The 27,667-nt window shown below is 43.0% G+C and overlaps 1 protein-coding gene across 3 annotated transcripts; it reads right to left on the reverse strand.

Moving 5' to 3' along the window:
* Nucleotides 1-2,778: 2,778 nt before the first annotated feature.
* On the reverse strand, nt 2,779-26,796 carry LOC125151296 (myosin-2). Of its 3 annotated transcripts, none has more exons than XM_047832029.1 (38): nt 26,593-26,796; nt 26,358-26,501; nt 24,485-24,641; nt 23,151-23,178; nt 22,959-23,067; nt 22,784-22,876; nt 22,189-22,252; nt 21,964-22,062; nt 21,221-21,324; nt 20,587-20,725; nt 20,110-20,228; nt 19,872-20,021; nt 19,585-19,755; nt 19,177-19,482; nt 18,486-18,557; nt 17,575-17,662; nt 17,365-17,482; nt 16,315-16,438; nt 16,082-16,218; nt 14,126-14,381; nt 12,065-12,307; nt 11,795-11,971; nt 11,567-11,712; nt 11,393-11,483; nt 10,918-11,307; nt 9,865-9,991; nt 8,815-8,933; nt 8,476-8,672; nt 7,329-7,512; nt 7,086-7,251; nt 6,860-6,984; nt 6,379-6,687; nt 6,088-6,291; nt 5,640-5,765; nt 5,382-5,552; nt 5,194-5,298; nt 4,979-5,074; nt 2,779-2,931 (listed from the first exon to the last, which is right to left on the reverse strand). In XM_047832029.1, the coding sequence occupies exons 1-38, from the start codon at nt 26,794-26,796 to the stop codon at nt 2,779-2,781; spliced, it is 5,811 nt and encodes a 1,936-aa protein (XP_047687985.1). The 3 variants fall into 3 exon arrangements, with proteins under 3 accessions (XP_047687985.1, XP_047687984.1, XP_047687983.1); XM_047832028.1 differs by having other exon boundaries at nt 18,486-18,559; nt 19,173-19,482; XM_047832027.1 differs by having other exon boundaries at nt 18,486-18,552; nt 19,157-19,482.
* Between the last annotated feature and the right edge of the window lie 871 nt (nt 26,797-27,667).

A 27,667-nucleotide genomic window follows, 5' to 3' on the forward strand; every position in this document is an offset into this window, starting at 1 on the left:
CTTTGGAATAATGTAAGGTGTTGTTTCAGAGACAGCTATGTTCTGCCATCCCTGGACTTTGTTGCTGCCGTCATTCTGTTTCGCTGAGCTGCCTGTGTGAAGTCTCTTCCACTGGCCGAACAATTGCAGATATTAGAGTAGGAAGGGAGGTTGCAGCTCTTGACCAGAGTGGTAGGAAGAGGTGGTTAGTCGCCCCCAGGAAGGCACGAGTTTTGTTTGTTTGTTTTCTTTGCAACTTATTGTGCTTTCCTGAGGGTGCTTGGAAACGTAATTTTGAATTTTGAAACTTGCTTCGTGAAGAGCAGCCAAGGACAGCTTCTTTTGTTGCGTCCAGTCGGCTCCCTCTGATTCATTGTCAGATCAGACCACTCCCACTTCAAGCTGGCTCCAGACTTCTTTGCCTCGCCAAGCTGAGGTGTCCACTTCTCTCATTTTTTGAAAATGCAAGTTGCTTGTGAAATCCTGTTTCCTCTATGAAACTCAACATAGGAAAATATTAGAAAGCAGGGCATTTCTCTGTCTAGAGGCAGCACCTGTGACTCCTCCACCAGCTACCCATGGTATATATCTCACATTTTGCTTACAAACGATACCTGAACATTGTTTTCTATTCTGATTTTTTAAGAGATGTTTGTTATTGTGTCTGTCTTGTGTCTCTCTGTGTCTGCATTGTCTGTCAGCGGCTGAGACCCAAGTTGCTGCATATACTCTGTTTGGCAACAGTTCCTATATTCTTGCACTTACATTTCAATCCGTTTAATGAAATGGGTCACCTTCTGAAAGCACGTGTCTAGAGATACTGGTTGTAGTGGTCATGGGATCTATTACTGTAAGGGACCATCAGACCCATATTCCTCATTTTACTAAGGAAATAGCAGAGGTCCAGAGAATAGAAGGGAGTGACCACAAATTACTCAGCAGCCTTGACTCTGGTCACCTGATTGGTATGGCAGCCCAGCGTGCTTTCTGGTATCACTCTTGTGTCTGGAGTAGATTAAAGCCATCAGGAAGGGTCTTATAGGAGTCGTGCGTCTGATGGAGCCTTCCTAGCCAACTCCTAACCTGCTTGGTTACCACAGGTATAGATAGAATTTTACTTTCTTTCATAACTGGGTTTTGTTTTTTTTTTTTTTTCACATTCATTTTCTTTAGCAGACCTCCGAGAAATGTGGGCAGTGGTTTTCAGGAAGACAGAACATTTTAATAATGTTCTCAGTAGGATTTGATATGAATTTTAAGGTAGTCCTTTGACCCACTCTGGACAGATTTTGCAGTAAGTTTGTTTGTTGTAAGACATTGGTTTTGGTCATTACTGCCAAGTTACCAGGCACTGAAGCATTTATAGGTGGTGTGGGAACAAAGTGAAAGCGGGGCCAAAGCAGTGAGAAGGGTGATCCCACACCCTTCCTAAGGCCAGAATGACAGTGGGAATCCTAGTTACCTGCTAAGCTGCTTCCTTGTGTCTGATTTAAGTCACTCTCCTGCAGTACATTTAAACCAATATACTCTTGCTTTCAATTCACATGGATAGTGACCACTTGGCTTTTCCTTTATGCTGTCTAGGAAGGTCATACTTTTGGCTCTGCACCTCAACTGAATTCATTTTTGAAAATTTTGATCATCAGGGTACCTATGTGGCTCAGCCGGTTAAGTGTCCAACTCTTGATTTTCAGCTCAGATCATGATCTCATGGTTCATGAGTTTGAGCCCAGCATTGGGCTCTGTGCTGATGGCACAGAGCCTGCTTGGGATTCTCTCACTCACTCTCTCTCTCTCTCTCTCTCTCTCTCTCTCTCTCTGCCCCTTCCCTACGTATGCTGTCTCCCTCTTTCTCTCAAAGTAAATAAATAAACTTAAAAAAAATCTTGATCATCTAGAAAAACTTCTCTGAGTAATCCAGATTGCTACAATATCTGGGTTTTTGCACCACAGTGATACTCATTATTATGTGTGTTGAATATGCACCTAAGTTATCTAGGGACTCATATTTTATTGACACTTTTGATCATTTATTTATTTTGGCTCTTCACATGATTATACAGGCAGCCATCAAATCTGGAAACATAGGCTAATAGCTTATTGATATTACATTGGAGTATATAGAATAATATTCTCTTTGTCTCCAGACTTGATAGGCACCCTGTAGTTTTCCTAGGGAGAAGGGTATATCTCACTCTTGCATGGCATACCCATTACCCGATGTGTGTTCTCTGAATATATGGTGTATCGGCATTAGTGCTGAAAAAAATCCTTGTGGGCTAATGATACTAATACTTTGGATTTGTATTCTTGATAACATCAAGGAGAAGTAATGATATAGTGTAGTCTATTTGGGAGTATAGCCGCTGTCATTCTTTGCATAGACCTGGAAAAGTAGGTTTATGTTAGGGGAATCAGGAGCTTTCTAAGATCCTTCTATGACCTGGCATTAGGGAAAGGTTAGAAAGAAAGGAAGGTGACCCTCAGATTTCTTCCAAAACAGACTTCCCTGATAGGCAACAACTTTGTAATCTTAAAGTATCTTTATAGACTTAAAAGTGAATGCTACTTCTTAATGGCAGGTTGAGTGTAATTGTTTGATAGCCTTGTGATTATTCTAGCTTTGACACCGCTTTAGGAGAGAGAGAAAAGACCAGTCTAAGGATGCTGTTTGTAAAGTACCCTATGCTCTTTATTTCCTTTGCAGTAGGGTAGAATAGACAATAATTACAGAAGGAAATGACCAAAGACTTCACATTTTGTGCCTCTCTTCAGTCATTCCGTAGCATCAGGACATGATCACTCTTCACTTATGATTTTCGTGTGGACCTCCCGGCTCTTTACCCGCAGCTTGTTGACCTGGGACTCAGCAATATCAGCACGTTCCTCGGCCTCCTCCAGCTCGTGCTGGAGCTTGCGGAATTTAGATAGATTTGTGTTGGATTGTTCCTCCTGAGAATGAAAATGGAATTGTAAGGAATCCCCACTGTGCATCTTTCTAGACTCTGTAGATCTAAGGGAAGAAAGGACTTGGCATGTATGGAGAACTTAAAATACTCAGCAGGGAACCTTGTTGTCTTACTGCCTCCTGGATTTTGGTTATTATTGAAGTGAACATTATGATTTATTTGGGGCTTGGTGTCCCACAAATAATTGCAACCCTATTTTTGCAATGAAAACATATTAAAAGATATGCACCACAAGTAAAGCAGAAAAAATATATAAGAGCAGAGCAGGCAAGAATACTGAAGTCCTGCTTCTTGTCAATGCTTTCTATAAGGTGACTGTAGGCTCGAGATAGATATTCTTTATATAGATATAAAGATAGATATTCTTTATCATATAAAGGATGAATTTCTTAATAGTGTCTTTAAATTGAAATAAATGTTGAATTTTATATATCATTTTGGAACATTTCAAAACAATCATTTTTTTGTCCTGTTTTGGATGTAATGATTCTACTGACAGATTCGCTAATATTAAGTAATCCTTACACTGAAGGAATTAAGCCTATTTAATCATGATGGATAATCCCCTTAATAAAATAAGGTTTCGGCGAGTTAGTTATTTATCTTTGCTGTAACTACATTCATGAGTAAAACTGCCTTTAGTTCCATGCTGCCCTCCCCCCCCCCCCCCTTCTCTCTTGGACAGGTTTTGGTATGAGGGTTACGTGAGCTTCTTAAAATGATCTGGAAAGCTTTCCATCTTTTCCCATGCTCTGGAATGGCTTACATAGCTCAGGGATTATCTGTTACTTGAAATTTTGAAAGACCTATCTGGACCTGAGTCCATTTTCAGAAGTAAATGGACTTTTATAGCCTCCTATAAAAATCATCAATTTTTAAAAAAAATCATCAATTTCTGTAAGATTTCAACTTTGTTGACAGATTTATATTTTACGTAAAAAATAATTTTCTGATTGTGTGGTTTGTCTCTTTTCTCATTTCTTTCTTTATTTTTCAGTAATCTTTTCATCAAACATGGGGCTCAAACTCATTACTCTTGAGATCAAGAGTCTCATGCTCTTCTGACTGAGCCTGCCAGGCATGCCCCCCCTTTCTCATTTCTAATGTGTTTGTATTTTCTTTCTCTTTTTCCTTGATTAAGCTAGTTATAAGTGTATTTATTTTATTAACTCCCCAGAAATGATCAGATATTACTGAAACTATCAAATTAGAAAATAGTATACTCTAATTTATCAATGTCTACCTTTATCTTTAACAATATTTCTTTCATTATTATTTGTAATTTCTTTATTGGACTTTCAGTTTATTTATTTGTTTTTCTTTTGATTCATAAAGCAATGAATTGTCCTCCAAAGACAACTTTGACTACATTCTTTAGGTTTGTAAAAGTAGCATCCTTTTTGAAGTTTATTTATGATTAGTAAGTATTCAGTAATTATGTTTTTTCTTTCCAATTTAACCCAAGATTATTTAGGAAAGTTAGTGTTTTAAGCATTTAAGCATTTGGGAATTTGTGTTTATGTTTTCCTGTCACTTTACAATTTTATCACACTATGGCTAGAGAATGTGAGCTGCATTATTTCTACTTTGAAATTTTTTGAGGTTTCTTTGTGTATAGAAAATTTATTTTATTTAATTTAAATGTTTTAATGTTTATTTATATTTGAGAGAGAGAGAGAGAGAGAGAGAGAGAGAGAGACAGTGCAAGCAGTGGAGGGGCAGAGAAAAGGAGGGAGACAGTATTTGAAACAGACTCTAGGCTCTGAGCTGTCAGCACAGATTCCGATGCGGGACTCATGAGCCATGAGATCATGACCTGAGCAGAAGTCAGATGCTTAACCAACTGAGCCACCCGGCTGAGCACCCAGAAAGTTTACTTTTAAAATCAAGCCGTTAACATTACAAAATTCACAAATGTTTTTAAGGAGTACAAGTCTTCTGAAAAGCAAATGGCTTATTTACTACCAGGAATAGTAAACCTTTTCTTAATAAGGGACCTCTCTCTTCCCTTCCATCTTAAGGATACTTACAGCCTCTTCAGCTTGTCTCTTGTAAGATTTCACTTTGGCCTGAAGTTTGTCTACCAAATCCTGAAGCCTGAGAATATTTTTCCGATCTTCTTCCGTCTGAAAGATTATAAAAACCACAGGGCCTTACTTCAAAACCTCTTGACCATTGTATCGTTGTATATGAATGTTTCACGTATGTATGGGAAGCACTTAGCTAATAAAAACTTTTGGTGTACCTGGTAAGTGAGTTCCTTCACTCTCCTCTCGTGTTTGCGCAGACCTTTCACGGCATCAGCACTGCGCTTTTGTTCACTCTCAACCTCTCCTTCCAGCTCACGCACCTACAAATAAGTAGGCTCTTAAGAACTTTGAACTAATAAGGCACCAGGAGTAAATGGAAGTAGACAGAGATTGAGAGACCCACCCTGGCCTCCAGTTTCTGGATCTGCTTCTTCCCGCCCTTCAGGGCCAGCTGCTCAGCCTCGTCCAGACGGTGCTGAAGGTCCTTCACCGTCTGCTCCAGGTTCTTCTTCATCCGCTCCAGGTGGGCGCTGGTGTCCTGCTCCTTCTTCAGCTCCTCGGCCATCATGGCCGCCTGTTAGCAGTGGAACAAACCTGGTTGAGAGCTGGGCTGGCGCATCAGGATTCAAGTTTGAGCACCACCGTGTTGCCCTCTGCTCACATCAGTGATGGCCTTCTTGGCCTTCTCTTCTGCGTTGCGGGCTTCCTGGACAATGTCTTCCATCTCTCCCTGGATCTGGGAGATGTCTGTCTCCAGCTTCTTCTTGGTGTTGATCAGGCTGGTGTTCTGTTAAAATAGCAAATTTAGAAAGATCTAGTATATGAGAGCAAAGTTGGGATGCCAGATTTCTAATGAACTCACAGGCTAGTTAATTAAGTAATTAGTATCCCTCCTTGTTCAATGAGTTATCTGAGATGACAATATATTTTTGAATGACAATCAACTTTGGATGTCACAGTACAGATAAATATTACTAACCCACAAATATTAAATGTTTTAAACGTTATCCTCCATAAAACACTGTGAGTACATTCTTAGATAAAGCTACGATGTGAGCAAGAATTTCATTTTCATTCCTTTGTATTTTTCACTCTTCTGTTATACTCACTTGGGTGTGGAGGAGCTGGACGCGCTCACTGGCGTCCAGGAGCTCCTGTTCTGCGATTTTCCTGCTCCTCTCCGTCTGCTCCAGGGTCGCCCGCAGCTCCTCGATCTCAGCCTGCAGCAGGTTGGCCCTGCGCTCCACCATGGCCAGCTGCTCCTTCAGGTCCTCCTGGCCCCGGAGCGCGTCGTCCAGGTGCAGCTGGGTGTCCTGTGGAATGAACGATCGTTGAGACACCTCGTTCTCAGGGCTGCAGTCTCCCCAAGCCCCTTGGGGCCCTCTTTCGAACCCACTTACTTTGAGGATGCCCTGGGTGTTCCTGTAGTTCCTCAGGGCCTCTGCAGCCATGCGGTTGGCGTGGTTCAGCTGGATTTCCATTTCATTGAGGTCTCCCTCCATCTTCTTCTTGAGCCTGATGGCGTCATTCCTGCTCCTGATCTCAGCATCCAGCATGGTCTGCATCGACTCCACAACTCTGATATGGTTTCTCTTCAGCTGGTCAATTTCCTCATCCTTTTCAGCGATTTTCCTGTCTACTTCAGACTTGACTTGGTTCAACTCCAGCTGGATGCGCAGGATCTTTCCCTCTTCGTGTTCAAGAGATGCCTTTAATGACAGCAAGGGGTGATGTTAGCAGGGAATGGAAGCATCTGAAAGTTTATCTGCACACCTTTCCTTCCATGAATTTTGTGCTGCTTATTTTTTTAATTCAACCTATGTGGACGTGCCTAAGTATTTTCTGACCTTATTTGTTTGTAATGCACCATTTGACCTATACCTCTGCTTCCTCTAAAGCAGCCTGGAGTTCACACTTCTCTTGTTCCACTTGCTTCTTTATCTTCTCCAGCTCATGGATACGTTTCCCTCCTTCTGCAATCTGCTCCGTGAGGTCAGAAATCTCCTCTGTTGTTTGGGTTAAAGACAGGTAGAGATTTAATCAGACAGAGGACATAAGAGAGAGGTTCCTCAAGGCATGGATGTTGCTGAAAGTGAAAGGGACTCACGCTGCAAGTTTTTGTTCTCCCGTTTCAAAGTTTCTAGCTGATCCAGGGATTCCTCGTAGGCATTCTTCATCTTGAACAGCTCAGTGCCAAGAGAGCGGGCCTCCTTCTGGGAGGCCTCGAGCTCAGCGTGGGTCTCCTCATACTTCTGTTTCCACTCTGCCAGGATCTGAGAAACCAGGAGTGGTTATCTGCTGTCAAGTACCAAGGAAGACAGCGGAGAGCAGGGGCTGCAGCACAAGGTACCTTGTCGAAGTTCCTCTGCTTCTTGTCCAGAGCCGCGCAGGCCGCGTTTGTTCTCTCCACGTCGAGCATGAGGTCTTCCACTTCGTTCTGGAGCCGCTGCTTCGTCTTCTCCAGGGAGGCACATTTGGCGTTCACCGCTTCTACGTGCTCCTCGGCCGCCTGCAGCCGCTGGGCCAGCTTCTTCCTTGAAGATTATATATGTTTGTAGGGAGGAGTGAACCAAATCAAGAGAGAGGAACTGTTACCACACTGAAGAGTGATGGAAACTTCTTATTAGCAATATGCATGTATTCAACAAATACTGATGAGCTCCTTCTATGAACCACACACTGGATACGTAGCAGTGAGCAAGACAAAAGAACAAAAAAGAAGGTCCCTGCCTCATGAAGCTTCCAAATGAGTGCAAGACAGAAAGGATAAGGGAGCGAGAGTATGCACAATAACATCTTTTTTTTTTTTTTTTTTTTTTTTTTTTTTTTTTTTTTTTTAACGGTTTATTTATTTTTGGGACAGAGAGAGACAGAGCATGAACGGGGGAGGGGCAGAGAGAGAGGGAGACACAGAATCGGAAGCAGGCTCCAGGCTCTGAGCCATCAGCCCAGAGCCTGACGCGGGGCTCGAACTCCCGGACCGCGAGATCGTGACCTGGCTGAAGTCGGACGCTTAACCGACTGCGCCACCCAGGCGCCCCTGCACAATAACATCTTGCAGATATAAGTGCAATGAAGAAAAGTAAAATAGAGTTAAGGGTTGGGCAGTTATTCTAGATATTCAGGGAAGACCTCTCTGAGGAGGTAGCATTTGAGTCAAGATCTCAAAAGTCAGAGTGAGCTGGAGGGAGATCTGGGGGGAGAGCATTCCAGCAGAGGGACCAGCAAGTATAGAGCCTTGAAGCCACAATGAACTTGGTGTGCTTGACAGACAGTAATAAGGCCTAGTTGTCTGTATAATTATTTGTTACTCATTCCTCAAGCACAGGAGGGCAGGTATCACATTTGCTTTACTCGTGTCTCATTCTCAGGGCCTGATAGCACCCGGCAAACAGGAGCTGATTAATGAACGTTTGTGGGTGACTTCACGGAGGGTTGGATCTTTCGGGATCAATGTGCAAAGCTTTCTGCACATTCTCTCATATCTGCACACGTACTTGGCCTCCTCCAGCTCCTCTGTGCGCTGGATGGCGTCCGTCTCGTATTTGGTCCTCCACTGGGCCACCTCGGTGTTGGCCTTGGACAGCGCCCTCTGCAGCTCAGCCTTGGACTCCTGCTCCTCCTCGTACTGTTCCCGCAGCAGGTCACAGTCGTGGCGGGAGGACTGCAGGGCGTGGGCCAGCGCGTTCTTGGCCTGTGGAGATAGTTACAGCTTCCTTTTATTGGATGTTTAATGTTTAATTCTTGAGTTTCAAACCCTTTAAAAGTTGGTGTAATGGACTCCAGTTAGGGTTAGGTCATACGACAAAAATGAGTCTGACAGTATTATTATTTACCTTTATCTCCTCTTCCAGCTGCCTCTTTAACTCCTCAATCTGTTGTGTAAATGCTTGCTTGCCTCGTGATAGCTGAGACACCAGAGCCTCTTTCTCATCCAGCTGTCGAGAAAATTCACCTGATCCACAAAAGAAATGACACCATTTTTAAAAGTGAAGAAACAATTTTACAAGCCCATATTAGAAGTAAATTTTAACTCTTAACTCCCCTCCCCCCACCCCCTGCATTGAGTGCTCAAATGATTGAATTTTCTGCTGGCATCTTCATGCTTAATGTCAAATTTCTGATTTTTATGAGGAAACTTACATATTGATCTGAATGTATAAATACAGCTGAAATTCTTTTTGTTCTCTACCATAACTAAATCTCTCTGGGTATATGATATTGTGCCAAGTCTGGTTATGGGAGCCAGGGTACTGAATTCTACATGATCACTGTTTCATCAGACTTTTGAGAGACGGGCTTATTATGCATGCCCCATTCAGGAATTTGGTTCACTTTGGGGTGCCTGGATGGCTCAGTCACTTAAGCATTGGACTTCAGCTCAGGTCATGATCTCATGGTTCGTGGGTTCCAGCCCCGCGTCGGGCTCTGTGCTGACAGCTCAGAGCCTGGAACCTGCTTCGGATTCTGTGTCTCCCTCTCTCTCTGCCACTCCCCCACTCATGCTTTTCTCTCTCTCTCTCAAAAATAAATAAACATAAAAAACCTTTTTTTTAAATAAAGGAATTTGGTTCACTTTGATGTATAGAAACAGAAACTCAGCCTGTAACAGGAGTCCCAGGCCCCAGGTGACAGTGACTCCTAATCCCAGGCAGCCCCTCTGTGTGGCCAGCCACTCTATGCTTTTCTGGAGCAGAGCTTGATCCGCTCCTATTGAAGTCTTTGTCTCTAGCGTTGTCCCCAAGTGACCTTGCTAGTAGGTCGAGAGTCTGAACCATTCCGTGAACCACACATGTTCTCAGTTTTTATTAGGTTCTCACATTACCAAATCGGTTGTTTCAACCGCACCATCTCCATTCTCAGTGCCCAGAAGAGGAGAGAATTACCGGATTCGGTCTGCAGGCGTCCTCTCTGGGTCGTCAGGTCATTGATCAGCCGCTGCTGCTCTTCCTCCTTTGATTTCAGCTCACTCACTTGATCCTCCAGCGTGCGGCACATTTTCTCTAGGTTGCCCTGTGAGAAGAAGTAAAAGCAGGAAACAAACATATTTTAATATCATTTTGCTATTGCTAAAATTTCTTATAAGACAGAAAAGTACTTATTTTGACACAAAATCAATCAAATTCTTGTATGTGCAATGTGATATGTAAGAATTCTTTTTGTTATGTTATGATTGCTCTGTGAAGTTGAGAATATACTTTGGGGTTTTTATTTATTTTTATTTTATTATGAATTTTTTAAAGTTTATTTATTTTTGAGACAGAAAGAGACAGAGCGCGAGCGGGGGAGGGGCAGAGAGAGAGGGAGACACAGAATCCGAAGCAGGTTCCATGCTCTGAGCTGTCAGCACAGAGCCCAATGCGGGGCTGGAACCCACCAGCTGTGAGATCATGACCTGAGCTGAAGTCGGATGCTTAACCAACTGAGCCGCCCAGGCGCCCCCTACATTGGGATTTTTAAAGAGCTAACTGTGAAGCTCCATGCACTATTAATATAATAAATTTGAATAAATAAATTAATATAATAAATAATATGCTTTAAATGTAAGATTCTTGTAAGAACTGTATGGTGTATTCTTCTAAAAGCATGTATTCAAATACTTGACTGCCTTTATGTACAATGAAACTTGGCTTATTGGGTGCTTGAGAATATTGGAGACCTGTGTTCTCCAGCTGGAACCTGTGAGAACATAGGTGACCTATGTTCAAAAGCTGGTCCTGTCATTTATTAATGGTGTAATGGGGCCAATGTGCTTAACTTCTTCGAATTTCAGTTTCTTCATATGTTAAATGCAAATAATACAGATACTAGTTTCTTTCTTGCTTACCCTAGATTACTGTAAAAAACAAAGGACATAATGTGTGTAAAGTACCATGTGCAAACTATGCTGCATACATAAAGGATTATTTCATTGATGACAAATTGCCAGGTTCTAATACCTTGGCCTTGGAGACAGTCTCCATGTTACTGGCCAGGTCATCGATCTCCATCTTCAACTCACTCTTCTCCTTCTCCAGCTTCTGCTTGACTCTTTGTAGGTTGTCTATCTGCTCCCCCAGCTCAGCCATGCTGTCCGCGTGCTTCTTCCTCAGGGTGGCCGCCGTGGCTTCGTGCTGCAGGGTGGCCTCCTCCAGGTCCCTGCGCATCTTCTGGAACTCGGCCTCCCGCTTCTTGTTCATCTCGATCTGGGCGGAAGTGGCCCCGCCGGCTTCTTCCAGCCGCTCGCTGATCTCCTCCAGTTCCCGGGAGAGGTCCGAACGCTGCTTCTCTGCTTTGGCCCGGGAGGCCCTCTCTGCCTCGATTTCCTCCTCTAGCTCCTCGATGCGGGCCTGGGGGTGGTGAAAAGCATGCACTTAGCTTCTCTGTGTGGTAACTGTGCCTCTTTGAGCCAGACTTTCAGAAATACCAACTTACTTGCAGCTCCTTGATCTTCTTCTGCAGCTGAATGCCCAGGGCCTGCTCATCTTCAATCTTGCTTTGCAGATTGCTGATTTCAAACTCTTTCCTTTTTGGAAAGTTGCAAAAAATAACAATTGAGTGTATACCCACCACCAAAAGCAAGTTCATAAACAGTTCTTCCACACCTACTTTTTGAGCTTCTCATCAAGTTGTTGTTTTTCATTCTCAATGTCCATTATGGACTCCTGGGCCAATTTGAGGTCACCTTCCAGTTTCCTCTTGGCCCTTTCCAGGTCCATGCGGAGTTTCTTTTCTTGCTCCAAGGACCCTTCAAGCTAAATATAAATCATGTTTAGTGTAAAGGAATGCTTAGCTTCCTTTCGAAGAAAATAATTTCTTCAATATTCCTGGACTTACATCATCTACTTGCTGCTCGAGCTTGGTCTTAGCTTTGGTCAGCGTATTGACCTTGTCCTCTTCTGCCTGTAGGTCATCCAGGGTCTGCTGGTGGGCCTCCTGGAGGGCCTTCTTCTCCTTGGTCAGCTTAGCGATGGTTTCGTCCAGGCCTGCCATCTCTTCCGTGAGGTTTTTCACCTTGAAAAATTAAAGAAGAAATGGTATCTGCTTTAAAGCAGGTTTACTAGGCTGGTGGAACCTTGATATGGTAGAACAGAATGTGATTCATACCTTGTTCTCTGTGGCATGCTTCTCCTTTTCAACCTTGGCCAGGGTCAGCTCAAGGTCATCAATGTCTTTCTTGAGCTCTGAACACTCGTCCTCCAGTTTCCTCTTCTTGGCCGTCAGCTCAGCATTGATCTCCTCCTCATCCTCAGCTCTCTCAGTCACCTCCTTGATCTTGGCCTCCAGCTGGATTTTCGTTTTGATCAGCTGATCGCACCTTTCCTCTGCATCAGCTAAGCCTTCAGCTTCCTAGAGTTGGAAACAAAATCAAAATTGGAAAGAAAGAATGAAGTATTTCACAGCAATAACCATGTTAACCTCTGCTGTTGGATCTTTGGCTTTAAAAAAAATATGAACCACCTCCTGTATGCAATCCAGGATACATTGCGAGAAAACCAAAATGAATCAGATTTTATCCTATTCCTTCAGAAGAGTGTATTCTCTGGTAGATTAGAAAGCCTACCCACCCCCCCCTTGGGGCACCTGGGTGGCTCAGTCGGTTAAGCGGCCGACTTCGGCTCAGGTCATGATATCACGGTCCGTGAGTTCGAGCCCCGCGTCGGGCTCTGTGCTGACAGCTCAGAGCCTGGAGCCTGTTTCAGATTCTGTGTCTCCCTCTCTCTGACCCTCCCCCGTTCATGCTCTGTCTCTCTCTGTCTCAAAAATAAATAAACGTTAAAAAAAAAAAAGATTAAAAAAAAAAGAAACCCTACCCCCAAAAAGCTACCATGAATTTAGAAAGCAGTTAGTGACAGAAGAGATCCGAGAAGTTCTATTAGAGGTGGTTTCCTTGAATGAAGTGGCATTTGAGTTGAGCCTTGAGAAGTGGGTAGGATTTGATTTTGTAGAAATCAAGTCATTGGGGGATGGAACAGGAGGAGAGAAAGCATTCCACTGAGCATTTCAGGATGCAGCTGCTAATTAACTGGTTCTCTTTGTAGAACTGGAAGATGATCTTGGTTATGATGTTCTACATTCAAGTTAGGGCATAAAGTAATCAAGGAATTCTTGGCAACCTGCTATGTCTCCAATTAAGAGGGTTGGGAGTGAACAGGATATGAGTGACAAATTGATATACACATTCATCAGGAGACTCCATATCAGCCTTTGAATCCACAAAAGAGTAAAATGTGCTGCATGTACCATGTAGTGAATGTCGTGTGTAGGACAAATTCTTAGTAAATCTCTAGGGACAACAGAAGAGCATTCCGGATAGATCTGAAGGGGGTGGGCACAGAAGACAGCTCTTTTTCCTTCTGTGATCAAGAAGAAAGAGTTATTACACTGCCTACACTTGACAGAAGAAACCAATTTTAATCAACAGGAGAAATATATGATTTCGTGATGAGTAAATTATACCAGACCAATTCAGTTCACTCCGAAATGAAAGGCAGTCTCATAAATTACATTTCAGAGTTGATGGAGGCTGTTCTGAAATGACTGGTGCGGGAGTGAACAGCGAGTAGGCTGGAGGGAGGAGAGGGCTGTGGTGGGGGGGGGTGGGGGTGAGTGGGCAGAGCATCTTGGGTGCTGACACAGCAATCCAGGTGTGACGTGATGGGGCACAGCCTGTGCAGATGGATTGGAAAGAATGGACCCGAGTTGTGGAGATCAGTGGCAAACAAGAATTCCCTAAAATGTGTTGTAGAATTCCTGACATTTGCCAGCTGTATGTATTGTGATTTAAGACTCATGGACATCCATGAGTTTAAGGAAGTTTCAGAGATTAAAAAAAAAAAAATCAACTCTGTACATGCTATCCTCCCCTTAATATTTCATTTGTGATAGTTTTATGTTAAAATCACTTCCAAGGACTCTCTTCAAAATTTTTAGAAAAGAAGTAATCCTGTAGTTTGATGAAATTGTGGAGGGTGGGTGACAGTGGTCTGTTTTACCTTATTGCTCCTGGTTTGGGATGATGAAAGGATGTATGGACTTTACTGGAACCATCAGAGTGCACTGACCTTCTCCCCCCAGTGAGTGTCCCCACACCGACTACCCAACTCTTTCCACTTGCGGCCACTCGCATCCCGATTGCAGCACCTATAGCGTGACACCACCACTTACAGCCTGAACTTGGAGCTGCAGGTCGTTTTTTTCTTTCAACAGTGACACCATCTTTTCCTCCAGTTCCTTCCTCTTCGCCTCTGACTTGGCGAGTTCGTCTTTGGTTTTCTGAAACTCCTCCTTCATGGTGGCCATCTCCTTCTCGGTCTCTGCGCTCTTGAGGAGGGGCTTGATCTTGAAGAAGAGTTTCATCCAGGGCCAGTGCTTGACGTTCATGAAGGCGCGGATGTTGTACTGGATGCAGAAGAGGGCTTCTCTGAAATGTAATTGGTGCAAGTTAGATACTGTGTGGATGAAGAAATGAGATGAAGTCTTGGCAGTGAGAGCTGGAGGTTCTGTCCCACCCTGTTCCTCGCCTACCTTCAGAAGCACAGATGGAAGAAATTCTACTTTGGAATGATGGTCAAGGACGTGTTAATCACTCACCTCTCTTCATCAGGGCCTCTCCAACTTTTGGTGTACCTAAGAATCATCTGAAGGACTTGTAAAATACTAGTTCCTGAGCCTTATCCCCAGAGATTCAGAGTCAGAGGATCTGAGATGGGGGTCTAAAAATTTGCATTTTTAATAAGTTTGCAAAAGACACCGACAATTCAGGTCTAAGGACCACCCTTTAAGAACTGCTGTATACTAGTGCTTCTCAGGCTTTGCCACTGGAACACCACGAAGAGCAGTTAAGGGGAGCTAGACCCCTGAGGGATGTGGGTGTGGAACAAAGGGCTTCATTAAAGAAGAATTTCTGTGAAAATCTCTGGTTTCATGTATTTTAATGTTGTGTGAATTTTGCACTCTACTCTGTAATATTCTCACATTTAAAAAATCTAAATTATTTAAAAAATGAATTACCTTCATATATAAGCAATTAACTGCCCAAATACATACATATATGTGTGTATATGTGTGTATGTATATATAAATATGTATATAAATATATATATACAAATATATATATATTTATATATATATACATATAGTGGTTTATAAGCAAACTTATTATTTTTAATAAAATAGAATACAGTAGAAGGTATTAACATAACTACAGGTGATAGAAATAAAATTTGTTTCATGTAAATTACATATATATTTACACACAGGTGTATGAATGTGCATGTGCCAATAGAAATGCATTTCTCAACATGGGCCCTGTTCACATGCATTCTGCAGTTTGAGACACCTGGCTCTTTGCACTTAGAATTCTGACCCTGCATCAAATCAGATCACCAGAAAGCTATGTATCTTGGTGACATTGTATTAACTTACTGAAAAAAATCTTTCACAGATAAATGTCCTCAATGTTTTAAATCATAACAGCTTGATAATAGAAATAATCAGATGGAATAAGTGGTTTCTACATCTTGCATAAAAATCACTGTGGAGGGGCACCTGGGTGTCTCAGTCGGTTAAACATCCGACTTCAACTCAGGTCATAATCTCACGGTTCATGAGTTCAAGCTCCAAGTCGGGCTCTGTGCTATCAGTTCGGAGCCCACTTCAGATCCTCTGTCCCCCCTCTCTCAGCCCCTCCTCCATGCTCTTTCTCTCTCTCTCAAAAAATCGCTGTTGATTTTTGCTTCAGCAACTTTGGGACAAATTAAAAGTCCTAAACTCTGGTGCAAAAAAAAAAAAAAAAAAAAAAAATCACTGTTGAAAATACTGTCTGCTGTTCGGTTCAATGTGTCTACTTTAATGATCTACCCACTAAATTCACACTGGTTTATTTTTACACTGCTGTATTTTCTCTTGTTAGATGAGAGCTATCCACTCTTTATGCCCCCCTCCCTTTTACCCTGAACTCAGAATATGTTTCATGGTGATGACCCCTACCTGAAGAGTCAGTATAGGACTCTTACTCATTCTTGCTGACATCAGTGGCCTTATCATATCTGAGTCTTAAGCCACCTCAAATGTGTTTCTGAAGCAGAAAAATGTGAATAAATAATTAATTTATATTTATACCTTCTCTCCACCATCCTCTGGTACTCCACTCTGGCCAAGAAGCCTCTGCACCTGGCCTGGGTTCGGGTAATCAGCTGGGCCAGCTTGTCATCTCGCATCTCCTCTAGAAGCCCCAGAAGACCAGCTTTGAAAAAGACCTGTGGGGGGGGGGGGGGGAGGATTTGCAGATCAGAAACTGTACATAAACTTCAAAGGGACATGGATAGCATCAGGTGGGCTTTAGAGACCATTACCTTGGTGTGACCAAATTTATACTGGGTGTGGTCAATGTCGATGGACGCAAGGAGCTTCTCAGAAGCCTTCTTGCTGTCAATGAACTGCCCTTCAGGGATTGCACTTGCATTTAATACCTTGTATCTGTTTAAGTAAATAATAGGATTTTTTTAAGGTGGTTTATGATGACACTAATAGCAGATAAACATTAAATGACCTATTTAGAAAATTGGAGCTTTAAAAAAAAGTATCCTCCTTTGTTCACAGGAAGGACTTCCTATACGTAGTTGGTCAAACTAGCATCAACTGTCTCTTTTTACCCCATTTCACCTTCCTGCACAGCTGTAGCTTTCCTTTCTGCCTCATCAGACCTTGTTCTCAGGAAAGGATTCTGTGATCTTATTCACACCAAGATGTAGATCACCAATAAAATGTAACATGTAACCAGCTCCCTGGAGCTGCTGCCAGCCCCTTATCCCCTTGGCCTCTTGTTTGACTCCCAAGATGGACTTCTCTAGGGAGGAGAAAGTTGCTGAGGAGCTGGTATTGTGAACATTCTGGGAAACCTTGTGAAACTGGTGTGTGAGACAGAAAGATGAAGATAGGAAGTGACAGAAAAGGACCCACTGGGAGATATATACCTGCATAGGGGAGTTCCTAACTCAGACACCAATAACCATGTGACTTTGAGCAAGTAGCTTAATCTCCTTGAGGCTCAAGTTCATTCATCTATAAAAGGAGGTGTTGATAGGACTTACCTCTACCGACGTTTTGTAAAATGAGATAACCCAAACAGATTTACACATTAAAAAATGATAGTTCTCATAATTATTGAAGTTAGTGTATATATCTGTGGGCTAAGCCAGGAGCTTGGTAAAGCCCATGAAAAGTCTGGAGTATAAAATATATGGTCTAGATTATAAAGGTGTTTTGAGGCTTATCACTTTTCACTCTTTTTTTGTGGCAAATCAAAAATAACAAATAGAGACATATTTTTCACTAAATTGTTTTGCTTGCATAAGTATATTTATATTAAACTTTAAGATACACTATAATTAGGAGAGCCTGACCTCTGTTTGAAGTCTGCATAAAGGATTCTGCTGGGGAATCCCTTCCTGCAGATGCGGATGCCTTCCAGCACTCCGTTACACCTCAGCTGGTGCAGGACAAGTTCATGCTCCATGGCCCCTATAAATATACATATTTATTCCACTGTGGAGATCTTTTTTGAAGGGAGGTGTGGCAGCCATGCTTTGTGCTTTCATTCTAGAGCTTCTTACCAGGAGTTTTGGTTTCATTGGGGATGATACACCGCACAAAATGAGGATGTGTGCTCCTGAGGTTGGTCATCAGCTTGTTCAAATTCTCCTGTGAAATCAGGAAAAATCCTGTTATCTCCAACTTTAATATGGTTATGAGTATTTGGCGGTGTCTATAAAATCAATGCCTATGGCTGAGTTGAATGACCAGCAGGAATCATTTTCATGTAAGGTAACACCTTGCCATGCTTCTCCTGACATGCAGGTTTCTCCTTAGTCCCTCTTTCTCCACTTGAGTTAGCAGGAGTTACACAGCCTGACACATGATCTTTTTCAAGCAAAGTCCTACTTCCTCCCTGGTCCATGTCTTTCCATAAATATTTATAAGGCCATTGCCTTCCCATACTAGCCTTCCCATACTGGTTTCACTTTCTTCTCCCAAACTCTCCATATTCTCCAGTGAGTACATGCATGCCTACATCATGATGGGGCTTTTTCTCATAAATATATCTGCCCTTTCAGGGCAGAAAGATTAGCTAAAGGGGAACAATCTACCAGTTGTAATCGACGATTGACTGGACTAAGAACAAGGATGCCATATTAAGTTCCTTCTAAGCTAGCTGCTAGATTTTCCTTAGTTTCACTGATGTACATGTCATTGCTTAGTTTCACGACTTGACTAGATTATGAATGGTAGAGTATTCCGTTTTACAAAATTTCCTGTCAAATATTTGGCTTTACTTGGCTTGTCATGAAAGACGAGCTAATGATTTCTCAGTAATTTGAACCTCTTCTCTCCAAAGATCGATGAACAGAAGCCATTAATCAGTGTCAGTCTTTTCCTAAGTGACTTGTGGAAAGAAGAGTCTGTGCTTTGAAAAACAGATTTTCCTAAAGCAACTGGGGAGTGTGAGACCCAGTTTCGTCCTTACCCGGAAAAGGGCAGACACTGTCTGGAAAGAGGAGCCCTTCTTCTTGCCACCTTTCTTGGCTCCACCACTCGCCTCTGGAGAGAAAATAAGGGAAGGTGTCACTCAAGTGTACTTTTGAATTGGCAGGGATGTTTCGTACTTATTTATTGCTGACTTCTGCACTTTGGGGGACACTGCTGGCCTCTCTGTTGGAGCCTGAGTGACTCTTACCTGTCAACTAAGCTTGCATCCACTCTTCTGTGATTTTTTTTTCTACATTTTAAGGTGAAATGAAGGGATTCACTTCACTGTATCATAAAGATGGATCCTTAATGTTAGGACATTTGGGGGACACAGTAACTTCAAAAATCATCAGTGGAAGCTAGTCTAGATAGGGAGAGCTCTGTCACTCCATTGTCTTAAATATTCCTAGATACTCAATATCCAGTAGATGTGAAGGAAGAAGCAGGAGAGAATCCAAGAAACTGAGGCTTTTCATTGGTTGAGATCCTAATAGTTCCTCTCTGACCATTCGCAGTAAGGCCTCTGTCAGTGCTGGAGTGAGACACACATGTATGACTGCAATGCAACCTATTTACTCAAAATGTGGAAGAGCAATGGGTCTGGCCCTGCCATCCTGAAACTGGCCTTGAGCTAACATCACTTTTTGTAATACCTAGAGAAAGTGTTACAGTTTTTGAGCATTACCTGCTTCAGCCGTTTGAGCTCCAGAGAAGAGGTAAGCTAGAGTTTTCATTGAAGACTTCTGGTACAGACCGACTACAGTCTCATTCAGTGGGTCCTTGTTCTTGTCCAGCCAGCCAGTTATGTTGTAGTCCACGGTGCCAGCGTAGTGTATCAGAGAGAAGTGGGCCTCGGCCTTGCCTTTGACCACCTTGGGCTTCTGGAAGTTGGCGGACTTTCCAATATGCTGCTCGTACAGCTTGTTCTTGAAGGAGGTGTCTGTGGCCTTGGGGAACATGCACTCCTCCTCCAGGATGGAGAAGATGCCCATAGGCTGGATTAAAGCAAAGCAAAATGTGTGTAAGGTACACATGAGCTGCAGCAGTGAGCTGCAGAGTAGACAAGACGAGGTTACTGAGTGGACAGATCAGGACACCTTCTCAATGAGCTCGATGCAGGCAGCCAGGTCCATCCCGAAGTCAATGAACGTCCACTCGATGCCCTCCTTCTTGTACTCCTCCTGCTCCAGCACGAACATGTGGTGGTTGAAGAACTGTTGCAGCTTCTCGTTGGTGAAGTTGATGCACAGCTGCTCCAGGCTGTTGAACTAGGGCGTTGCAAACACCAAAGAGCTCAAGTGAGTTTGGGAAACCCAGGGGGAATTCGGCAGAGCAGACACGAAGTGGAGGGGCCTAAATAAGGCCACTTATTCCAACAACTCACATCAAAGATCTCAAAGCCGGCAATGTCCAGGACCCCAATGAAGTACTGTCTGGGCTGCTTGGTGTCCAGCTGCTGGTTGATGCGGGTGACCATCCACAGGAACATCTTCTCATAGACAGCCTTGGCCAGGGCACCCACTGCATTGTACACCTTGAAAAACAAAAATATTTCCCTTGAGGTTATCAGAGGACTGTAAAAATGCTCAATTCCTGTTGACGAATTTGAATTATACACCTACCTGCTCTACAGTCTGGCCTTTGGTGACGAACTCATTGCCAACCTTGACCCTAGGGTAACAGAGGGCTTTGAGCAGGTCAGCAGAGTTCAGACTCTGGAGATAGGCTGCCTTGTCAGCAACTGAAAGCAAGAAAGGGTAGAACAATGTTATTATGGCCCAAAGCGACCCACTTGCTCAAAAAAAGTTTGTTTAATCTATACACATTTTATGCAGTGTTTTCAGAATATCTTTTTGAGCATTCTTGCCCATTTTTTTCCCACTGAGTTCAAGACTTTATGGGTAGTGTGCCCTAAAAAACTTCATTAATGTTAGGAAACATCTATCTAATATGAGGCTTCACATAGTATATTATCTGGGTATGCTTTAAAACTCAATTCTTAAAAATGAATTTGTCTTCCTAGACAAATGCAAGGGTAACAAGTTTAAGAATGTGATTTTCAAACAAAAATAAAATCAGGTGGTTGACTTGGTTGATACCTTCGGTGCCATCTGGCTCGGCCTGCTCCTCACGCTGCTTCTGCTTGAACTTCATGTTCCCATAATGCATCACAGCACCCGTGAGCTTGTAGATGGAGACTTTCTCTTCATTAGTAAAGCCCAAAATATCAATAGCACTCTGCCGACATAACCAATAAGATAACTGTTAGGTTATGATCTACACACTTACTATGCATTGTTCACATTCTGATTCCTGACTTGTTGGTCAAACCCTCAGTGCTAATGGGGGTGCAAGGAACTCTTTAGAGTGGGTGTATAGGGAGTTGGTCAACCAAAGGCCAGCACTGAACGTAGCCTCTAAGATTCAAAAAGTAAACTTAAGAGAAAGAACAAAGTAGTAAATTTAAAGGACTTGTTATTTTGAGAAGTGGTATGGATCTCATTAAGTGGATTTCAAAAAAAGTGGTTTAGGTAAATTCAGAAATGACAGGTTTTTTAAAGGGAAAGTAAAATGTTGTGGGACACATCTTAATCCTTTTGGTTGGCTCTGGGTGGCACATCCATGCTTATCTTTGAACCCTCTTTTGCTATTTCTACAAGAATCTGAATATTTATCTGGAGGGACCATAGCTTCTAACCCAACATCATTCTGATTTTCTTGCGTTCCACTTACATCGGTTGCCATCAGTTCTTCCTGATCATCAATGCTAGCCACACTGATCTCCCCTTGACTGACAAATGGGTAATCATATGGGTTGGTGGTGATCAGAAGCATTTCTGTGTATGTGAAACAGAGAAAAGGTAAGCAGAATTATCCCCTTCACTAAAATAAGAGATGTCTAGATAAATTCTAAGACACTGTATAAAGCCAAAGAAGATTATCCCATACTGGGAAAAGTTATATCTGTAAGAATGGTCAGCACAGCACTGACTCTTTAAAATCCAGAACTGGAAACAACCTAAATATCCTTAAAAGGGTATGGTTAAGTAAATAATGCTTATCTCTACCATATAACACTATGCAACCATTAGAAATAATGTGCAGCAGCGGTTGGTGATGTGGAAAAAACCATGATACGTTATTATTCAATGAAAAAAGTATATCACAGGAGAGTATGAAACTGTGATTCCAGTTATTGTATGTATGTGTTTTTGTATTCAAGGTGCATATACAGAAAATTACTAGAACAGTGTCCACCCAAGTGTTCACAGTGGTTATTTCATAGTGATAGGATTTGAGGGTGTTATCCTCAGTTTTTCTTTTGGATTTTTATCATAAGCACACGTAAAATTACAAAGCTATTTTCAAACTCCAGATGATAAACCTGACAAAATTCAGTCATGGAATACGAGGTTGGACCATGCATGGAGGGTGCTGGTGTAATCATTCTCAAAAGGGATCATGAGATTTCTTACCAATTAGTTCTGGTTTCTTGTTTGATGTGATCTGATAAAAAATGTGATAGCTCCTTTCAGCCTTAAGCTGGAAAGTAACTCTGGACTTCTCTAACAGATCTGGAAATAAACAAATGACAAGCAGAGCAGTGCAAAACGTCACGCGGGATGCGAATTTTACTTTGGGTTCACCTTATATAGGTTATAAGCAACAGAAATGACCGCAAAGGAGATCCAGGCACTTACATGTTTCAATATCAGCAGAAGCCAGTTTTCCCGTAGTGCCAAAGTGGATTCTAATGAATTTACCCTTGAAAGGAAAACTAATATTACTACTTTGTTTTTCAATCATATCAAATCTTCAAGAAACTCAAAACACTTGGAATGCTAATGTGTTAATATTTAGAAAATTTTTTTTAGTGTTTATTTTTGAAAGAGAGAGTGTGTGCAAGCAAGTGGGGGAGGGGCAGAGAGGGAGGGAGACACAGAATCCAAAGCAGGCTCCAGGCTCTGAGCTGTCAGCACAGAGCCCGATGCGGGGCTTGAATCCATGAACTGTGAAATTGTGACCTGAGCTGAAGTTGGATGCTTAACCAACTGAGCCACCCAGGCGCCCCTATCTTTCATTTTAAAATTGTGAATAATTGGAGGTAATGACCAGAGAAGAAAGAACTCAGATATATGGTGGTCACATCTTTTTAGATGGGACTTGGATCCATGTTATGTGCTCAGAGGGAAAGGAAAGATTCGTGCTGCAATATAATGTGAATGGAAAAGATTCAGAGAACGTCTTCACAAGCATCCCATGAATGTTGACCATACTAGTGACCAAGAGACTCACAAAGCGAGAGGAGTTGTCGTTTCTCACGGTCTTGGCGTTGCCAAAGGCCTCCAGTAGGGGGTTGGCGCTGATGATTTGATCTTCCAGAGTCCCCTGCAAAGGCAAGCACGGTCCTCACGTCTGGGCTCCAGACTTCCTGAGAGCTCTGACATCTTGAGTCTGACCCCAGACCCACCTGCATTTTGCCAGCTTCCTCCTTCTTCTTCTCTCCAGTGACCGCAATTGTTGCAAAGTACTGGATGACACGCTTGGTGTTCACGGTCTTCCCTGCCCCGGATTCTCCGCTGCCAAATAAAAGCTAAGTCAGAGGAGGTTCCAAATGTGGCAACTGTCACAGCCATGAGAAGAGAGCATAAAATTTGCTTACGTGATCAGGATTGATTGATTCTCTCGGTCTATAAAAGAGAAATTATAGACATTTAATACTGGGTTTTTTTTTGTTTCTTGGTTTTGTATATTTGTAGGCAGTAAGTAAAATGGAACAAACTTAGTGTTTTTCAGACTGGCCTCTGCAATCCCTGGGGCTTCATGAGCCTGAGGCCTCCGGTATCCCTTTCGTGTACCCCAGTCCCTCCCTGCACCCCACCGCTGACTTTAGCATACGTGCAACCATTTAAACAGAACACTGCACACAAGCACCAGATCTTGTCTTTTTCATATTCGACCACTAAGGAAATATTAAAAATGGACTTGAGTCTTCACTTGGGTTCAGATGACAACTCCAGCAGCAACATATTTATTGTAGGTGCAAGAAACAGTATGTGGGATGGGGTAAATATAGCACAGAAGTATAGCTTTGGAAGTAATCATGGCTTTAGTCATATTTGGGGGGAAAGGTTTGTTCTACTGTTTTACTCTCCCAAGATGAATTCTCTAAACCCTTCCCCAAGTATCTTAGATTGGGCTAGCTGAGACAGTATTCTAGGAAGAAGATTCATGGTGTAGCTGTTTTAATACCAAACACACCATGTTCAGATTGGTTCTGGGCAAAGGGCAAGAGAATTTACACCTTCTGTGATGTAGAGAGGGTATTCATTGGTCATAGTTTCTGATGTTGAGGATAAGGCCACAGCGGCAGATTTTACTCTTCTGGTTTTTGGCTCTTGGTAATGGAAACATAGTCTGTGTATGTGATTGTGTGTGTGTATGTGTGTGTGTGTGTGTGTGTGTGTACATACATGTAAACAGTGTTTTATAATTTTTGCTCAAGTTTTTCTAGTTTCTGAGTCACTCAAAAGTCAGTTCTCTAGGGGTGCCTGGGTGGCGCAGTCGGTTAAGCGTCCGACTTCAGCCAGGTCACAGTCTCGCGGTCCGTGAGTTCAAGCCCCGCGTCAGGCTCTGGGCTGATGGCTCGGAGCCTGGAGCCTGTTTCGGATTCTGTGTCTCCCTCTCTCTCTGCCCCTCCCCCCTTCATGCTCTGTCTCTCTCTGTCCCAAAAATAAATAAACGTTGAAAAAAAAAATTAAAAAAAAAAAAGTCAGTTCTCTAACTATGGCCAACCTCTGTTGACTTTTAAAAGTTTAAGAGATCATTATCTATTATTTAATGTTAGGGATTGCAAGTTGTCTTTTACACCTTCTCTTTTCCGGACTGTCTCCAGCTCAACCAAAGGGCTCAGAGACTGTGTTGAGATGGTTAGAGTCTCTTTCTCTTATTGTTCTGCTCTGAAAAGATTATGAACATACAGAGCATTCAACTCACCTGTCAGCATGAACTGATAGGCGTTGTCGGAGATGGAGAAGATGTGGGGCGGGGCCTCCTGGCGCTTCTTGCCTCGGTAGGCGGTCACCACCTCGGGGTTGTACACCGGCAGCCACTTGTAGGGGTTGACGGTGACGCAGAAGAGGCCCGAGTAGGTCTATTCAAGGGAATAAAAAAAAGCAGCTATCCAAAGGCTTCTCCTGCTAGGTGTGCATTTCACTTAGATGAAATCTGACCCAAAGGAGCACTTTAAGTAAGTACCCTACATTTCTCGAAGGCATTGGCATGAAAACTAGTTGGAAGTTTCAATAATGAGATAGTAAAATCCATGAGGGGAGGGATCCCAATTTAGAATTTTTACTATTCCTTTTGGGACTTATCACAAGACTTTCACATAGCAGGAGCTCCAAAGGTTGGTTTTGTTTTGTTTCTTCATGCGTAGGATGAGACATTTTTTTACTCTGTTTTAGGAAATATGCATAGATTTCCTTTGCAGCATTAAGATAGTTCAAATTCATGAAAAAGGAAGTTTGGACACACCCGAAGTGCCCAACACTAGGGAAGCAGTTAGGTGAACTACAGGAAATCTTCTAAAGACAGTGGGATGCAGGCATTTAAAAAGGCATTTAAAAATGCATGAATGGGGGCGCCTGGGTGGCTCAGTTGATTGGGCAGCTGACTTCAGCTCAGGTCATGATCTCACGGTTTGTGAGTTCGAGCCCCCCGTCAGTCTCTGTGCTGACAGCTCAGAGCCTGGAGCCTGCTTCAGATTCTGTGTCCCCCCCCCTCTCTCTCCCCCTCCCCTACTTGCATTCTCTCTCTCTGTCTCAAAGGTAAAGAACATTAAAAAAAATTAAAAATGCATGAACGTATTTAGCAATATGGGGGAAACATTTGCAAATTTCTATGAAGCTCTAAAGAAACAGGACACAGAATGATGTGAATACATTATGACCAAACAGGGAGATTTTCAAAAACCTGGACAGCTGGTGTAAGACAGGCACTGGCCAGTCAGCATGGACACTGGCCCTGAGCAGCAGGTGCACCTGTGCAGGTGTCATCCAGCTGCATAGCAGCACTGGCTGAAGCACACAAAAATGTCAGTGTGATATAGTAAGTCCAGTTCTGCAATGTTTACTGGGCATGTATCATGTGCCAGACCTCTGCAGGGCACAGTAGCAAAACCTGAATGAGATGCCATTCCTCGGGGAGCTCTGGGTTTCCAGTCCACATAGGGGACAGACATGTGAATGGATGGCGGTGGAAACCCAAGGTCAGTGCTGTGGCTGGGGCAGAGACCATAGGACAGAATGTCCTGCTCTGCCGAAGGAAGGTGGAGAGGTTAACTCGAGGAGGTGGCATTCATGTAGAAGGGACCAGAACACACGGATGCTGGTTGCTGTTGTTTTGGAGGAGTGTAACTGCGTGAAATTTGGTTCTTAAAACATTTTTATGTGTTGAGACATAAGTTTATCATTTCCCTCTGGATGATTCTACAACTAGGATGGGGGGGGGAGTGGTAGAAATGTAGGCACATGGTTGAGCCATAAACAGTAGCTGCTCCATTGTTGTTCAAGGGACATGTGGCAAACCCAGTGCACATGAATGGTGGCCTTGCCTGGCTTTGGATGGGAAGACGGAGAATGAAGTCTGGTTGTTGGGTTGTGCCTCACAATAGCAATAGTGAGCCTTTTAATTAGTTAACTAACTGATGTACTAACGAGTTAACTTGTGTGCGAACTAGTTATGCTACTAGTGAAAACGAAACGGGTCACTACTTTTGACCCATTTATACTAGAGTGGAAGCAGTAGACTGGCAGGTCAGTGGTGATGGCGATAAAGACCACTTGGGGCTGGGGCAGGGGGTGCTCACGTAGATCATCCAGGCTGCGTAACGCTCTTTGAGGTTGTACAGCACGGCGGGCTCGTGCAGGTGCGTCATCATGGCCATGTCCTCGATCTTGTCGTATTTGGGAGGGTTCATGGGGTAGACTTGATCATCTTTCACTGTCAGAGTCTGGTAGGTAGGAAGGATAACTTTTTGTCAATTGAGTGACCAAACCAAAAATCATCAATCACGTGTGGCCAGCTCCATGGACTCTACTTACCGCTCCCGCTTCAGTCTTCACCGTCACCTTCCCTGCTTCTCTGCTCTGGATAGTCCCTTTGACGAAGGATTCCTTGGGCTCCGCCACAAACACAGATGTCTTGGCATCGAAGGGCCTATTCTGGGCCTCAATGCGCTCCTTTTCAGACTTTCGGAGGTACGGAGCTGCCTCCCCAAAAATGGCCATTTCCTGGTCTGAACTCATGGCTGCTGAGCTCAGAGATCCTAAAGGAGACGGGACATTTCACATTAGAGATTCTGGACTGCCATGTGTGTCAGTAGATCTCTATGCACTGATGATATTTCATGGAGAATCCACTTTTTGGAAATTTCACCAGGCAGGTCCACTGTGCACCATACTATAGTTACTGGAACAAACATAATCACAAGGTCTCAGATGTATCGAGGGTCACTGTGTAACCATCATAGTACCCAGGGCTTTACATGCGTTATTTTCTCCCATCCTCCAACACTAGCATTCTAATCAGGGAGCTGAGTGTAGTCTCCACATGCTGCTGAGGGGCTTGTGACCCCGGGGAAGGCACTTGATCTTTCTGAGCCTCAGTGTCTCCCTCTTTAGAACAGGGATTACATCTGCCTTTCTTAATTCACAGCCTGTGAGATACACTACAGATACTTTGGGGAAAAAGGTCAAGTGATGACTCAGAAAGCAGTTTGAAATAGTGCAGGCTACCATTTAGATGTAAAATGTCATTTATTGCAACGTGATACAATTCCATTTCTTGTCCTGTAATGTAAGAGAACTTTACTTCCTCCTTTAGATTTTCAGCCAGAAGCGCTCAAGGTCAGTGGTTTGGGGGATGATAATTTTGTTTACCTCTTTTTCTCTAGTTGTGTGCTTATTAGAGTTTGTCCAACATAATTTCTTTGCGTATTAAATCCAGTTAATCCATTAACCTAACTGAGGATAAAAGCCATAGCAAATGTTATCCTCATTTTTAAAAATTATTTTTAATTTATTTCACTGAAGTTTAGTTGGCCCTCGATGTTATTATTATCCTCATTCTTCCACACTGAAGGACTCCCTTGGCCCTTTCCGATCTCCTTCTGGAGAA

Source organism: Prionailurus viverrinus, chromosome E1 (genome assembly GCF_022837055.1).
Source record: "Prionailurus viverrinus isolate Anna chromosome E1, UM_Priviv_1.0, whole genome shotgun sequence".
NCBI lineage: Eukaryota > Metazoa > Chordata > Mammalia > Carnivora > Felidae > Prionailurus > Prionailurus viverrinus.

What these genes read in the sequence shown, in the direction of transcription:
- LOC125151296 (XM_047832027.1), bottom strand. Translation starts at nt 26,796, where the DNA reads ATGAGTTCAGACCAGGAAATGGCCATTTTTGGGGAGGCAGCTCCGTAC. An exon ending in ACGCAGCCTGGATGATCTAC is followed by an intron (nt 24,642 to 26,357) that starts GTGAGCACCCCC and finishes TCCCTTGAATAG; the next exon opens with ACCTACTCGGGCCTCTTCTG. An exon ending in CTATCAGTTCATGCTGACAG is followed by an intron (nt 23,179 to 24,484) that starts GTGAGTTGAATG and finishes TCTCTTTTATAG; the next exon opens with ACCGAGAGAATCAATCAATC.